The following is a 13685-nucleotide window of genomic DNA, read 5'->3' on the forward strand; positions in this document are numbered from 1 at the left end:
GTTGGTCCTTTGGGGTATGCTAGTCTTTGAGCCGAAAGAAATCTGGGTGGGTTTTTTTTGCTCTGGGGGTAGTTGCCTGCATCCTGGGATCAGTTCCCTCGAAGGCAGCGGGGCTGCGGCAGTGCTGCTGTCATGCTGCCCTGGGGTTGTCACTGCTTTTACCTGTGCTGCTGTCCCTGCTCCTGTGCCGTCCTGCCTTGCCCTGCGCTGGCCCCGTGCCCGGCTGCTGCAGCGGGGCCGCTCGTCCCGGGCTCACTTCTCGGAAGGCATCACTTGCCACCTCCCGGGGCAGAAACACGCTCACTGAGGACACGAGTGACCCTCTGAAAAGAGGCAGCTTCAGGACAGCCCCTTCTTTGTCCCTCTGCAATCTGGGTTGGACACCAAAACTAATGCATCTAATTGCAATCCAGAGCCCTACGTCCACATCCCATTACAGTTTCTGTTGTGTTCAGCACCCCCGTTTCCATTCCTGGTTTAAGTCCGTGCATGTTTAACACTGGGATGCTCCACCCCAGAGATGGTCCCGTTTCCAAACGAGGTCAGGCAGACCCGTGAGCAGACAGGAGAGAAGGGAAGAGGAGGATGCTTCTCCTCTTGGAAAATCACCAGGGTGTTTGCCAGCTGCTGGCTCACGCCGGCACAGTTTTGCCCGTCAGGCTGCGAGATGTCACATCCCAAATGTGGCATATGGAGCTTAGGCTCAAATTATCTCTTTTCTGGGCTAAAGGATGAAAAACCCACTTGAACGGTGCAGAAAGCACACAAGCGCTGCGTGGGTTTGCCTATTCCCATGGCTGATGGAGGGCAGCCAGCTCTGTCTGCCCGCTCTGTCCCTGTCCTGTCCATCCCTGCTGCTGATGGGCATCCAGGGGACATCGTAGGTGGTGGTCTGTGTTCTCCTTGCCCAAGATCCACGGTGACAGTTCCCCGGGGCCCTGTCCTCACTCTTGTCCTCCCCCTGTCTTTCAGATGTCCTCCGGTAACCCGTCCCCCCACAGAAGGGTCTGCCTGCCTTAGCCAACCCGTCCTCCCAGGCATCCTGCCGGCGATGGCCTCGACGCCCCAGTGAGGGGTGAAAGGACGAGGACCGAGTCCCCCCAGCACCGCCACGTCCCCCGGGAGAGCCATGGAGGCCCCCCTGGATGTTCCTGTAGGGAACCTCATCGACTTCGATGCCGAAACGCCCACCTGCGTCCCCCCGGAGCCCTCTCCTCCCGCCGCCCCCAGTGGCAACGGGCACCTGGGGGACGCGGGGGACGTGGCCGGGGAGGAGAGCGATGCCACCGAATCGGCGGACAGTGAGAATGACATGGGCGACTCTCCCAGGCGCTGGAGCGGCTACCGCCGGTCCTCCTCCGTCGAGTCCTTCTCCTCCAGCCAGAGCACTGAGTCGGCCCGGGATGAGGCGACGGCCGAGCGCCGGGAATTCATCCGGCACTACGTGGAGAAGATCTTCACGGGGGGGTGAGCAAGCGGGGCTGGCGAGCGCTGCTGAGCCTGCCGCTGGGGGATATCCCTCGGGATGGGATCTGGCTGCTTTCCCACTCTGGGAGCGTCGGTTTGTGTCCTTTGCCCGCGCTTGGCTAACGCAGCTTGTTGCTCCCGGCCATAACGCGGCATCGGAGCTAAGGGGGGGATGCAGGCTCTGACTTGCACCCCTCTCTTGGGCACGTCCCGGCTCGTCTTCCACCCCCAGCTTCCCTCCCCTCTTCTTTTTCCCTTTTCCCATACCAGGGGCTCACCATGCCAGGGGTCTTGCCGTGCCTGGGGGTCTCCAGCTCCTTTGCCCCACTGGGCATCTTGCTGATGCTCGTGCAAATGCCAGCAGCTCGCATGTGCCCCAGGGCTCTGCGGCAGCCCCCGGCTGTCCCCCCCACCTTCCCCCCCAGCCCTACATCCATCCCAGCTCCCATCGCTGTGGTCTCCGTAATGCTGCGGCTCGCTGTGTCAAGCAGGATTGAGCAAACCGAGCATGATGAGCAGCAACAGGGGTTGTTTTTGCTCTGGGGCAGAGCGCCTGTCTCTGGAGCTCAGTTTCTGCTCAGGCTGTCCTTGGCTCTTCCCTTCTCCCTCTGCCTTTGGTTTTCCCCCCTGCCAGGGAGGAACAAAAGAGCAGCGTAAGCCGAGGGATGACAAAATGGATGCTCCCCTTCCCCTCTTCCTCTGCTTTCCTCCCGGCATCGCAGCACCGGGATGCTGCTGCCGAGAGGGATGACATGGGGGAGCTGAGCCGTGCTGGCTGGCTGGGGTATGCCGGCCACCTCTTCAACTTTAATGGTGTCTTTTTTTCTTTTTCCCCATTTCAGAGAGGATTTGGACCAAGAAGAGAAGGCCAGGTTTGGTGAGCTCTGCAGCAGCGAGAACGGGAAGGGCAGGGAGTGGTTTGCGAGATACGTGAGCGCCCAGGTAAGGGGAGAGATGGGCGAAGGAGCGGCGATCCTGTACCAGGGCAGGAGGATCAGGCCAGGGGAATTTAGCAATACCCCAAAGCAATATTTTTGGAGGGCAGGAATTTGGGGAAAAGGAGGAACTTCAGTACAGGGAGATGCAGAAGTGAATAAATGCATCTCGAGGCAGTTAAATACATGCTTCTTGCAATGTGGGAGAGAAGTCACCTGTTTTATTTAAAATGAAATCCCATCAGTACTTAGAAACGTCCTATTCCCTAGAAAAACAATTCAGAGAGGCAAACAACTGTCTCCAAGAGGGAAGCCCGACCGCCTGTGCTCACTTCCCAATCTCCCTGCAGCAGAGGGGGGGGTCCGGGGGGGTGGGCTGAGGTTGCCCTTGCTGCTTGCGGCAGGCAGCTGCCCTGCAGAGCTGTGCTGAACCCTGGGCTTTGTACCTGCAGCGCTGCAACTCCAAGTGCGTCTCGGAGCAGACCTTCTACCGCCTGATGCAGTCGTTCGCCCTCGTGCTGTTTGAGTAAGTCGAGGGGGGGGTTAGGGCTTCGTTGCAAGCACCGAAAGCCCCTGAGATTGGACCCATGGCTCGAGGAGGGGCAGCAGCCACGAGGGTGCTTGGGTTGCCGTCGCTGGGTGTCTTCACCAAATCCTCCCTCCGTGTCAGGTGTCACCAGATGGATGACTTCAGCCCTGCCAAGAACCTCATGACCATGTGTTTCACCTACTACTACATCGGTAAGAGGTGCCTGCACCCTTGGGCTTTGCTTGGGCTGGAGACCAGTGGTGAAGTCTGCCCTGTGCGTGGGAAGGGTGATGGAGGGGTACCCAAGCTTGGTTTACTCTGGATGACTCCAATACTGAACAGAAAAGAGTCTCCGTGACCGAGAAGCTGTGCAAACCTGCCAGAGACCCTCGCTGGGGTGGTAGCTCATGCTGATGCTGGTTTGTCATTGCTTCTAGCCAGGGATGCTTGTACGTGGCAATCCCCAGATGTTCCCTGACCCTGGGGATGTGATGTGAATGCCCCAGCCCAGAAGCACCTTGGCTTATTGCTTGGTGCGATAAGGAATGGTGGTCACTCCTCCCTGAGGGGCTGGATTTTCTATCCCAAATGGGGAGGAGGATAAAGACCTACAGGAACTGGGATGGGATGGGGTCTGGGCCATTTCCATCTGGCTCCTGGTCTCCGTGGTGTATCTTGTAGCTGGGAGCAGGTCCCCCAGGAGCTGGCAGCACCCAGGACCGTGGGGCCAACCGAGCTCCTGACATGTTACCTGCAGGCAAGACCCATGCGTTGCCCTTGGAGGCCAAGGAGAAGCCCATGGGCAGCATCGACTCGTACCTTAAGTCGGCGAACAGCTGGCTGGCAGAGAAGAAGGACATTGCGGAGCGGCTGCTGAAAAACACGTCGGCCAAGACGGAGAACGTCAAGGGCTTCTTTGGGGGCCTGGAGACCAAACTGAAGGGTCCCACCACCAAAAAGAGCGAGTGGGTACCACTCTGTTGGGTGGCCAGGGTGGGCTGAGGCAGGCACCTGTAACGTGACCAAGCCAGAAACCTCCTGGGTGTAGGGCCACCATGAGCCAGGGGTTATCATGGCCAAGATTATCAAGGTTATCATGGGAAGATGGCCTCTAGTCCCGTGCTTCATACTTTGGTCATTGGCATCTCATGGTCTGGGAGTCCTGTCTCCCTTGGGCATGGAGATACGTGGTTCAAGGAGACGGTGCTGTTGCTTTGTGGTCTTCTGCATCATCTCTGTACTGGGTCTGACTGGGACGGACATCACAGTCTCTTAGGCACCTTTCTGGCCCTGGGAACAGTGGCACTGGAGCAGGGGGTCTTTCAAATGAAGGTGCTCCCCTCACCAGGGGGGCCGGGGCTTTGCCACATGGGCTCTCAGGGGGACAGGCTGTTTGGGAGCTGACACTGATTTCTGTGCCACAGCGAAGGTGAGGACAAACCAAAGGAGAAGCTGAAGAAGACGGGTGAGTGGAGTCAGCATTGCTGAAGTAGGCATCGTCAAGGCATCCCCAGGGAAGGAACAAGGGTTGGGAGTGGTACGAGATGACCGGCATTGCTGGACCTGTGGGGTGGGAAGAACGGCAGGAAAGACCGATGCTGTCCCCTCTGAGCTCCTAGAGAAGTGCTCCAAAGGAGCATTCACAGCTCCTTGCTTTGGAGCAATCACAGCTCTTGTCCCACAAGGACATCTTGTGGCATCTTGTCCTCTGGCACAGGTTGCAGAGGTTTGGGCATCCACTGCCTCTGAGCTTTTGTGTTGCACCGGTCTACCCCCTGGTAGCTGTGTGTGCTACCAAACCAGTGGTCCAGCCCCTCGGGTATCCTCCTGGGCCATCCACACCTTGATCAGAGCTAATATTTGCCCACAAAGGGCAGCCAAACTCCTCTTCATGTTGCTGAGGTTGTGTTGGGGATGAGTATTTGGTTTGCAAACCTTGCCGTCACGGCTGCTTGGATGCCAAACTGGCAGGGGGGCACAAAGTCTGCATGGGTGGGAAGATGGGAGTCATCCAGACCTTGGCATGTAACTGTGTGTCCCCACAGTTTCTGTGCAGAGCCCAGAGGAGGAGAAGAAAGGAGAGAAGATCTACTTGTACATGCACCTCAAGCAGCAGCCGATCTGGTAAAGCCTCTCCGGGGGCGAGCTGGCTCCTGCCCGGTGTTGGTCTCCCCGGGGAAGGGATTTGTCCTCCTTGTCCACACATTCCCCAGATGTTCACGAGTGCTTTGAAGCTGCTGCCACCCCTAAAAAAGGTGGCCATGGCTTTTACATATCCCTTACGCTAGGGAGAGTGTGTGTCTGCAGACGCAGAAGGAGCTGGTTCAAAAATGGATCAAATCTGCCAGACTTGCTTAGCCCCCACCCTTGAATCACCTCCTGGCCCCTGGGCAGTGGGTGAGCTCGGTCCTGGGAGGACTCGGGGACAAGCTGGGGGAGATGGAAAGCGGTCGTCCCCAACATCTCCCTCCCTCCCTGCAGGCACAACCTGCGGTTTTGGAATGCCGCCTTCTTCGATGCCGTGCACTGTGAGCGAAGGAAGCGATCCCCCACCACCAGGTAGGAGACGTCCCCGTGGGAAAAGGAGTTGCCGTGTCCCCTCCAGCCCCCCCGGCATTCCCTCCTGCTCCCGGCGGTCCTGAGCATTACCGACCGTGGGGAAACGCTTTCTGCCCCTGATTGCAAATCTGCTGGGGCCACTGGGCTGTGGGGTGGGCAGGTGAGATCAGCATCTTCTTAGGGATTTGGGAGCAGGAAGGTTATCTTGCTCGTTTTGCATCGTTTTTGCAAGAACAAAGCCCTGGAGGTGCGCCCAGAAAACCCAGCTAGGGTTCAGGCTGTTGGTGCTTAGTTTGCAAGCAGATCTGGGAAAAGATGCTTGGTGCAGCCCTTCGGGGAGGAGATGCTCTGGGTCCTGGCTGTCCCCAGGAGAGCGGTGGAAGTTGCTGCCAGTGCAGCATGGGGACCGAGCCCCGGCAGCCAGCAAAGATGAGAACTGGAGACAGCAGCATGGTCAGCCTCGAGAGCTGGGAGGATTGGGATAAACCCTGCAAAGTGAAGGGGCTGCTTATTTCAGAGGGTGGCTGTGTGCAGGGAGCATCTGGGTGCCCAGGTATGGGGACCCCATGGGTTGCAAGGGTGGGCAAGATGCTTGCCAGGCTCATGCCCATCTCTTGCTCCGCCATGGAGCTGCCACGAGGGCTCGAGCAATTCACTCCTCTCTCGACCACAGTTTCACCCCTCCGAAGCCGGACCGTCCCTCTGCGTGTCTGTGCGGTGCTTTGAGGCTTTGAGCTCTCGGGGTGAGAGTCGTTGAGCTCGGAGCGTTTGAACAGCCCCTTTTCTGAGCAGTGACGGCACTTCTTGAAGCAGCCAGCCCTCCTGCATCCTCCCCAAAGCCTGAGCTAAGCCACGGCAGCCCTGGCTCACACCATGGGATGCTCTGCCAGGCTCAGCACACCGATCAATCTCTGCTTTCTCCTTTATTGCTTTTCTTTTTTTCTAAGCAAGCCACTGAAAGAACCTATTGAACAGTAATGTAACCATAACTGCGTTTGCTTTGATTAAGCCCCAAATTAGCAGCAGCAAATGTCTCACAAGGACATACGCCACCGGCAGCTGCTCTCTGCTCCGAGCGCCTTTCTCAATTAATCTGATGGCTGAGTCTGCCTCCGCTGCAGAAACAAGCCCAACTAACAAATGAGCTTTGGGACCTGCAGCCTGGAGTACTCCGAGTATCTCAGGGGGGGTTAGAAGGTGGTGGTGACCCCCCCTTAGTCCTCTGGAGAGGATAATGGAAACCACTGGGTGAACTGGGATGCTGCTTGCTGGACCGAGGATTAAAATCCCTGGCAGGAGGAGCTGGTTGGTGAGGGCTGGCGTCCCGGGAGCTGGGTTTGAAATGCCAGGGATGGTGCTTGGCCATGGCAGGCGTCCGGAGGGTCCGTGGTGATGGGGTTGTGACCATCTCTGTGGGGTGGCCAGGCTGCGTCCTCCGGGGGCTGCTGTGAGAGCTGGGGAGGTTTTCTCTCCTCTCGGTGGGGAGGGCGGGGGAGGAAGGAACCAGAACTAAACTCCTCTTTTTCTCTCTCTTTCCTCTCTTTGCCTCTAACAACCTTCTTCCGTCTCTTCTTCTCTCCTTTCCCCTCCATCCCTCTATTTTGCATGATCTTTCACGCACCACTTTTGTCGGCTCCGTTTCTGCTGCCGCTCCAGAGGGAACACTGGGGAGGAAGAGGAGAAGAGGTGTGTCTGTCCCCGTACTTCGGTGCATTAGTGTCCAGAGGCCGACGCTCACTTCAGGTCCAAATCCTGCCCTGGGGAGGGGGGTAACGTGTTTCAGGGGGGCTCTGAAAGGCCCTTTCTCCACCAAGGAGGAACGGCTGCTGGAGGTTTGACTTCATGTGCATCTCAAAAGATGAGATCTGTTCCTCTTTAATGCGGCTTTTTAAAAAGAAACCCGACAATTTTTGAGCTGTGATAGTTTCCTGTGGGAATTGGATGCCCAGTTGCTGGTGAAGCCGAGGGCTTGTGCCGGGAATGGTTCCCTGGGCAGGTTTTGGACATGAACTGAGTCTCTTCGTGGAGAAAGCATCCCCCTCTCCTGTCCTTCCCGCTTGCTCCCAGCTTCTGCTGCCACATAGAGGTGCTGAGGATCCTTTGCCAGCTGGAAAAGCTGTTCCTTCTATTTGTTTTTAGTGCACTCTTGTGCTGCCATCCCTAGATAAAAAGAAAAATGCAAATGGGGCTGCGTGTCACGATTACGAGCGTGTCCTCTGGGCTGCAAAGCTCAAAGCCAGCCACATCCACCCGCTCTCCAAGCCGGGATCGGGGCAGGGGGAGAGTCATTGCTCTCTTGCTGGAGCATGGGATATTCGATCTTGGAGCAAATCACTCCAAGTGATGGCATTAGCAAGAGGATGAGGGTTCTTTGAAGCTTAGTGGTAAATCTTCTGCGTGGCTAAGGCATGCACCAGCAAATGGATAACTTCAATATTGCTCAGATGGAGCATCGCTCAGGTTAGCTGTGCGGGCTGAAACGCTGTCGCTGAAAGACGAGTGATGCCGAGCAGCCAAAGCCACGTCTCACTGGCGCGGTTCTCGCCATGGCGAGGCTTTCCTGGGTATGCCGAAATACAAGCAAGTGTTAGCACAGCCCGTGGGATTATGCACCCCTGCGCCTGCCCTGCTGTGCCCGTATAAAGATCAAAGGGTTTGAGTAAAGCCACATGTGGGCTTCCCCCATTCCCAGGCATGTTACTCCCAAATAACAAGCCAGAAGCACGGCGAATTTTTCTTGGGCACTTTGATAATGTTTTTTCTCCCTCCTTCCTCCCTCAAAAACATAAAAAGGCAGGAAAAGAATAGTTACAAACATGCTTCTTCTGTAAGTGGGCCAGTGGGATCTGTGAAGTTTTGCTTCCAGATTTGAAAGTCCCTTAATTTGATTCTTCTTTCTTTTCAGCCTCCAGATTTAGATGCGGGTTTTATTTGCTATCGTAAGCTTTATCAGGGAGAAATTACATCTTTTTTTTCTTTTTTTGTTTTTTTTTAAATCCCTTCAACCATATCGTATAAGTTTCCAGAGCCCTATAAATATAAGCAGCTCACCCCTGGAGACCGAAGGCTCAGCTCAGCAGCTTTCGCACGCCCGGGCTGGGCTGACGTGAGTGAGGACAGGTTCCCCTTCGTGGGCTCAGCCTGACTAAGCACTCATCCTTTTCCAGTTTCAGCAACACAAACATGCTCTGGGGCTGAGCTAGCCTCACTCAATTTACTGTGAGACACCCTTCTTCCCAGCCACTGTTTCCACCCGACGCAGCTTCTCCCATCCTGCTTGGCGTGCCGGCGAGCTAGTGCGAGCTACAAGCGTGCGATCCGCTCCTGTTGTTCTCCTCTTCCTTCTATTATTCTTCTACCTATCCCTGTTTTTTCCTTGCTTTTCCTCCTCTTATCCTTGGCTGTAACCTCACCTGACTTTTTCTCGGGACGGGGCTGGCTTCACCCTGGAGCTGTAGTTTCCCCGGCGTGCATGCACTGAGCCCCCCTGCCACCACCCGAGCGTCACACCACCGCGGTGACATTTCTGTGACACAGGCTTTATTCCCAAAGCCCCCCAGGTGGGACACCTGGATGGGGACTCCTGCCACCGCTAGAAGTTGCAAACTTCTAGAACTTAACACCCCCCCCCTTCCTTTAAGGCAGTGCTGTGATTGCGTTTGCTGGGGAGCCAGAGCAGAGCCGGGGCATCCTCAGTGCAGTGCTGTGATTTTGGCCCAAGTCGGACCATGGGGAGGGATGTGGGAGCCCCCCCGTGCTGTTGGAGGGCGAGGTATGTTTGGGGAGCAGCTTGCTTGGGGCTCGGGGAGTTGGAGCCCCACTACAGACGGGGGACACGTGCCTGGTACCCCCCCCAGTACCCCTCCTGGGTTTGGGGGGGGCTTCAGCAGAGCCCTGCTGGGATGCCCATCCCCAAGAGCTGCAACCCCCTGCTGCTCCCTCGCTCGTCCCCCTCGCTGAAGCGACGGCACCGAAGGTGAGAGACGTGAGCTCTGTGCTGGAGAGGCCACTGCTATTTCCTAGCTATTTTCCTAGAAAGCCAAGGTTGAAGACGACTTTTTTCAGGGGTGTCTCTTGCTTTACCCCAGGGCGAGAGATCTGCGGATGGATGCGGGTGTGCGAGCTCATCCAGCGCTGCATGCGGGCTGGCAGCCGAGGGGCTCTCGCTGCCCTCCTGTCCTCAGCCAGCGTGGTCCCGGGGAGGGGGGGATGCAGGCAGGGGGGGGTCCCGGGGTGATGGCGATGCCAGAACGGGTTTGTGCGTTGCAGGGAGAAGTGGTGCCACATGACGCAGGAGGAGCGTGACGACAGCCTCCGCTTCAACGAGAACATCACCTTTGGGCAGCTGGGGTGAGCAGGGCACGGGGACCGTCCCTCCTGCAGCCTGGTTCTGCGGTTTCGGCCTCGCCAGCTGTGGGTGGGACGCCTTACAGATGTTCCCCCCACCGGGGACATTCCCTGACAGTGCAGAGGATGCTTGGTGCTTCTCCCCGGGGACCTGCTCCTGCCCTTTACTTTGCAAATCCAGGCACCGCAGGGTCCCAGCACGCTGTCCCGCAGCCGAGCATCATCCCAGCACCCTCTACAAGGGGCTGCGGGAATGAAGAGGAGGCTGGGGGGGGGGAAGAAAAGGCAGCCTGGCCCTGCCCTCACCAAGAGCATCTCTGTCCTTCCTCAGCACCTTCATTCACAACATGCTGGCGTTCGGCCTGAACAAGAAGCTCTGCAGCGACTTCCTAAAGAAGCAGGCGACCATCGGCAATTTGGACGAAGGTAGGGGCGAGCCCGGGGGGATGCGCACCCCCTTTGCAGGGTCCTGGAGGGATGGAGCCCACCTGCTTGGCCAGGATGCTTTGGCACCCTCCCAGTGCCCTTTTCTTTCTCCTCCGCAGAGCAATACAAGCTGCTCAGTGACCACATCGAGCAGATGGCCACCGAATAGCCGCCTGGCCGGCACGCTGAGGCGGAGAGATGGCAGCCAGAGCGGGTGGGGAGGGGAGAGAAACCCACCTTCAGGGCTACCTGAAACTGAAGCTGGGCTACTTAAAAGAAAAAAAAAATATCACACACACAAGCTGCAATAAAACCTGCATGATCGTCCACCAAACTTTAGAGCTGCACCAGGGCAGCCTGTAGAAATAGGAGCCAAACAGCTCCCCCCGCCCTGCCAGACCCTCCAGCATCTATTTTCAGCGTAGGCAGTCCCAGATGTGTATTTTGTCAGTTAAAAAAAAAAAAAAAAAACAACAAAAAAGAAGAGAAAAGCAAAAAGACAGTGACTGCTGCTGTCCCCAGGTGTGTTTATGAGGACTGGATCGCTGTGTCTCCAGCCCCCCCATGAAACGCTGCCTGTGGTCTTCGGTGTTTCGTAGCACAACGGCAGCAAGCGCAGAGCTGCCAAACATGTTTGCTGCTCGGTGCCTTTCCGAGGCTGCCGTGGACGGTGGTAAATCCGGAGGAATCCAAGGCTGGGAGTCTCCTGCTGCCTCTCCCCGCCGGCATCCGCTGGGCGAGAATGACAGAGGCTGGAGCTGGAGCAGGGATGCGGGAGGTGATGGCAGGGACCGCATCCAGCCGCTGGGGTCGCATCCAGCCGCCGAGGGAAGCCACTGCCGGGGGAGAGCAGCCGGCTCTGCCTCCAGTTTGACCCATCTCCTTCTGTAGTGAGGCACCGGGTGTTCACAGCACGTGGGTTTGTGCCAGCAATGCAGGAGCCGGCTGCTGAGGATGGCGATGGGATGCAGTAGCTGGATGGGAGGCTCTGGGTCAGTCTGGCAACAGGTTGGGTTGGGTTGTGTAGCCAGGGATGTCACCACTGGCCGGGGGACGTGGGCAGTGCGGGGGCTTGCTGGGAGCAGGGATGGGGCTGGCAAAGTGCTGCTGCCTTCCTTGGGAGGTGGAGGGAAATCCTTCCCTTAGGAAACCTTCCCTCAGCTGCCTGTGTGATTTTGTACCTCTGGGCAGAGAGAAAACGCAGTTCGCTCCATATCATTAGCCTGGATGAGCAGGAAAAAAAGCCATGACCTTGGGCGGGATCGCCGGGAGAGGAGGCAGAGATGCTCCACGCGAAAGCGGCTTGGGAGGAGGTAGCAAAACAGCAGCGAGGCAGATCCCCCCTGCGCCCACTCCCTGCTGCATCGTCAGCGTCGGGGCTGCCGCAGGCTTGCGACGTTTCCCAAAGCCTCCTGGCTTCCCACAGCAGCTGTGGTATTAGATTAATCGCCCTCCTTGCCCAGGCTGCAGCTCACTGCCCTTCTCCTTCCCCAGCCCCTTTGCTCCAGCTGATCATCAATCAAACCTGAAATAGCCCTGTCTTAAGTACATCTATTCTGCTCGAGTGATGGCAGCTACCTGGTATGCAGCATATCTGTTTTTTTTTCTGCCGTGGACCTTGGCACGGCGTTTGCAGCGAGGCTGGGGACACGGGGACATCACTGCTCCCCTCCGCAGGGTGCCTCCCTGCTCTGAAGGGACCCGGTCGGCTCTGCCCATGGGGTCAGAAAACCCCAGCCTCACGCAACCAAGGGTCTAGCACTCAGTCTCACCCCAAAAACATTATCCTGAAACATAAGTCCATGTTTCAAGGGACCGTCAGTCCATTTTTCCCCATGCTGTCAGCCGTAACCCGTAAGATAAATAGCATAAGAGGGTTTTTTTTCCATGTAGCTCTTTGTTTTTGGTGTCATTTCCTAGCGTTAAAACGATGCTTTTACCTAAGGTGGGCTTCCCTTGCTGCTGGGGCTGGGACTCTGCTCGGAGCTGGCTCTTGTAGAAGGATCGGATCCAGCACCGGCTTTCCCTTGGCCATTCCCAAACCTGGGCAGAGTTATGGGAGAAGGGTTTTTGTCGGGGTGAGGCGCTGCCAGAGGGGACTAACGTGCACCCCTCGCCCTGACGAACACCTTTCTGATGGAAAGGATGTGCTGGAGCACGAGCATCAAGCAGCTCAGCACCAAGACCTGCATCCTGGAGCATCCCATCCCCGCGGCATCCCTGCGTCTGTCTCCACTCGGGTCTTACCCGAACCCTGCTTTGTTTCTTTAGTATTTTTTTTTTTCCCAACATGAAAAAAAGAGTTTAGCGGTGAAATATATATTATTTGCATGTGTATTTTTCTAAAAAAAAATATTAAAATAAAATAAAAAAGTCCATAAACCCTTCTCAACTAGGACTGAGTGAAAGATGGAGTAAGAGAGAGAGATTGGAATAAAATGTCTTAAAAATTACTTTCTCGCTCAATCGTTGTCATGTGCTTTAATCAGATGGATCTTCGCCCTGCTCAGCCTCGATGGTCCCTGGTGCCTTCCCCAGCTCAGCCCCTGCCAGCTTCTCCCTTTTGATGACCTACTTTTTTAATAGGGTAAAATTGATGCACCTTTTAAAGAAATGTTAGCGTTTGCCCTGGAGCCAGCTAGGCACATGAGGGAGATTTAATTTTTATTTTTTTTCCCCTGTGCGCTCAATCTCTGCCAGTCGCCGCTGATCTGACAGTGGAGCTGGGATCCTGCTCTGGCCTCAGGACATTTGATTTCACTGTATTTAAAAATCAATTACTCAGTATTATCTTATTAAAAAAAGATGTTCCCTTGGATTAATGGGCTGGGAGTGTCATCCTCCACCCAGGCTTCAGAGACCATATCCCCTCAGGTCTCCGTATGGCCAAGCGAGCCTGTTCCCTGCCCTGCAATGCCGGTTTCTCTCTCGAGAACAGGGTTTCATGGCCACCTTTCTCTTAGGAAGGAGCCTGTCCCGTTCCTTCTTTTTTTTTTAATTACCCTCCTTGGAGCACTCCATTGCAGGAGGGAAACCCATCAGCCCCGCAGCCCGTGCTGGGATGTTTTACCTGGGCTTTTACGTGGGTGCGGGCTGACCAGCTATGGAAAACCAGAAGCCACGTGCCCTGGGAGTGCTTTTGTTCCCTCTGACCGATTAATTGCTTATCACCTTGCCATGCCTAATAAGCTTACATATATAAGAAAGGAGGTGCTTATTCCACAGGTATTTGCTCAGCGCTGGGTGCCCTTTGCAGCGGGTGCACCCCCAGCACCTCCCAGCCCGTGATTTTGCTGGCTGGGTGCAGCCAGCACTTGCAGAATGGTATAGAGAAGCTATAGGGGCAGCATGCCCAGCAAGAGGGAGTGAGATCCTTGGCCACTTAACCCCGAGCTGGGAGATCTCCCGACCCCCCTGAAGCA

At 56.3% G+C, this 13685-nt stretch overlaps 1 protein-coding gene across 7 annotated transcripts in view; it reads left to right on the forward strand.

The window, feature by feature from the left end:
- The window catches only part of KIAA0513 (KIAA0513 ortholog), a 28784-nt gene extending 16070 nt beyond the window's left edge, over positions 1–12714 (forward strand). For 6 of the 7 annotated variants that reach the window (XM_069793333.1, XM_069793331.1, XM_069793335.1 and 3 more), the window contains exons 2-13: positions 973–1467; positions 2310–2409; positions 2855–2928; positions 3073–3143; positions 3689–3896; positions 4356–4396; positions 4977–5055; positions 5413–5490; positions 7147–7176; positions 9760–9840; positions 10169–10263; positions 10383–12714. In XM_069793333.1, coding sequence (XP_069649434.1) covers positions 1130–1467; positions 2310–2409; positions 2855–2928; positions 3073–3143; positions 3689–3896; positions 4356–4396; positions 4977–5055; positions 5413–5490; positions 7147–7176; positions 9760–9840; positions 10169–10263; positions 10383–10432 — 1245 coding nt within the window. In that variant the 5' untranslated portion in view covers positions 973–1129 and the 3' untranslated portion in view covers positions 10433–12714. The remainder of the gene's footprint in view (positions 1–972; positions 1468–2309; positions 2410–2854; positions 2929–3072; positions 3144–3688; positions 3897–4355; positions 4397–4976; positions 5056–5412; positions 5491–7146; positions 7177–9759; positions 9841–10168; positions 10264–10382) is intronic. The other variant, XM_069793336.1, reaches the window with a different exon arrangement.
- The last annotated feature ends 971 nt before the right edge of the window (positions 12715–13685 follow it).

Source organism: Haliaeetus albicilla, chromosome 10 (genome assembly GCF_947461875.1).
Source record: "Haliaeetus albicilla chromosome 10, bHalAlb1.1, whole genome shotgun sequence".
In the NCBI taxonomy this organism is placed as follows: domain Eukaryota; kingdom Metazoa; phylum Chordata; class Aves; order Accipitriformes; family Accipitridae; genus Haliaeetus; species Haliaeetus albicilla.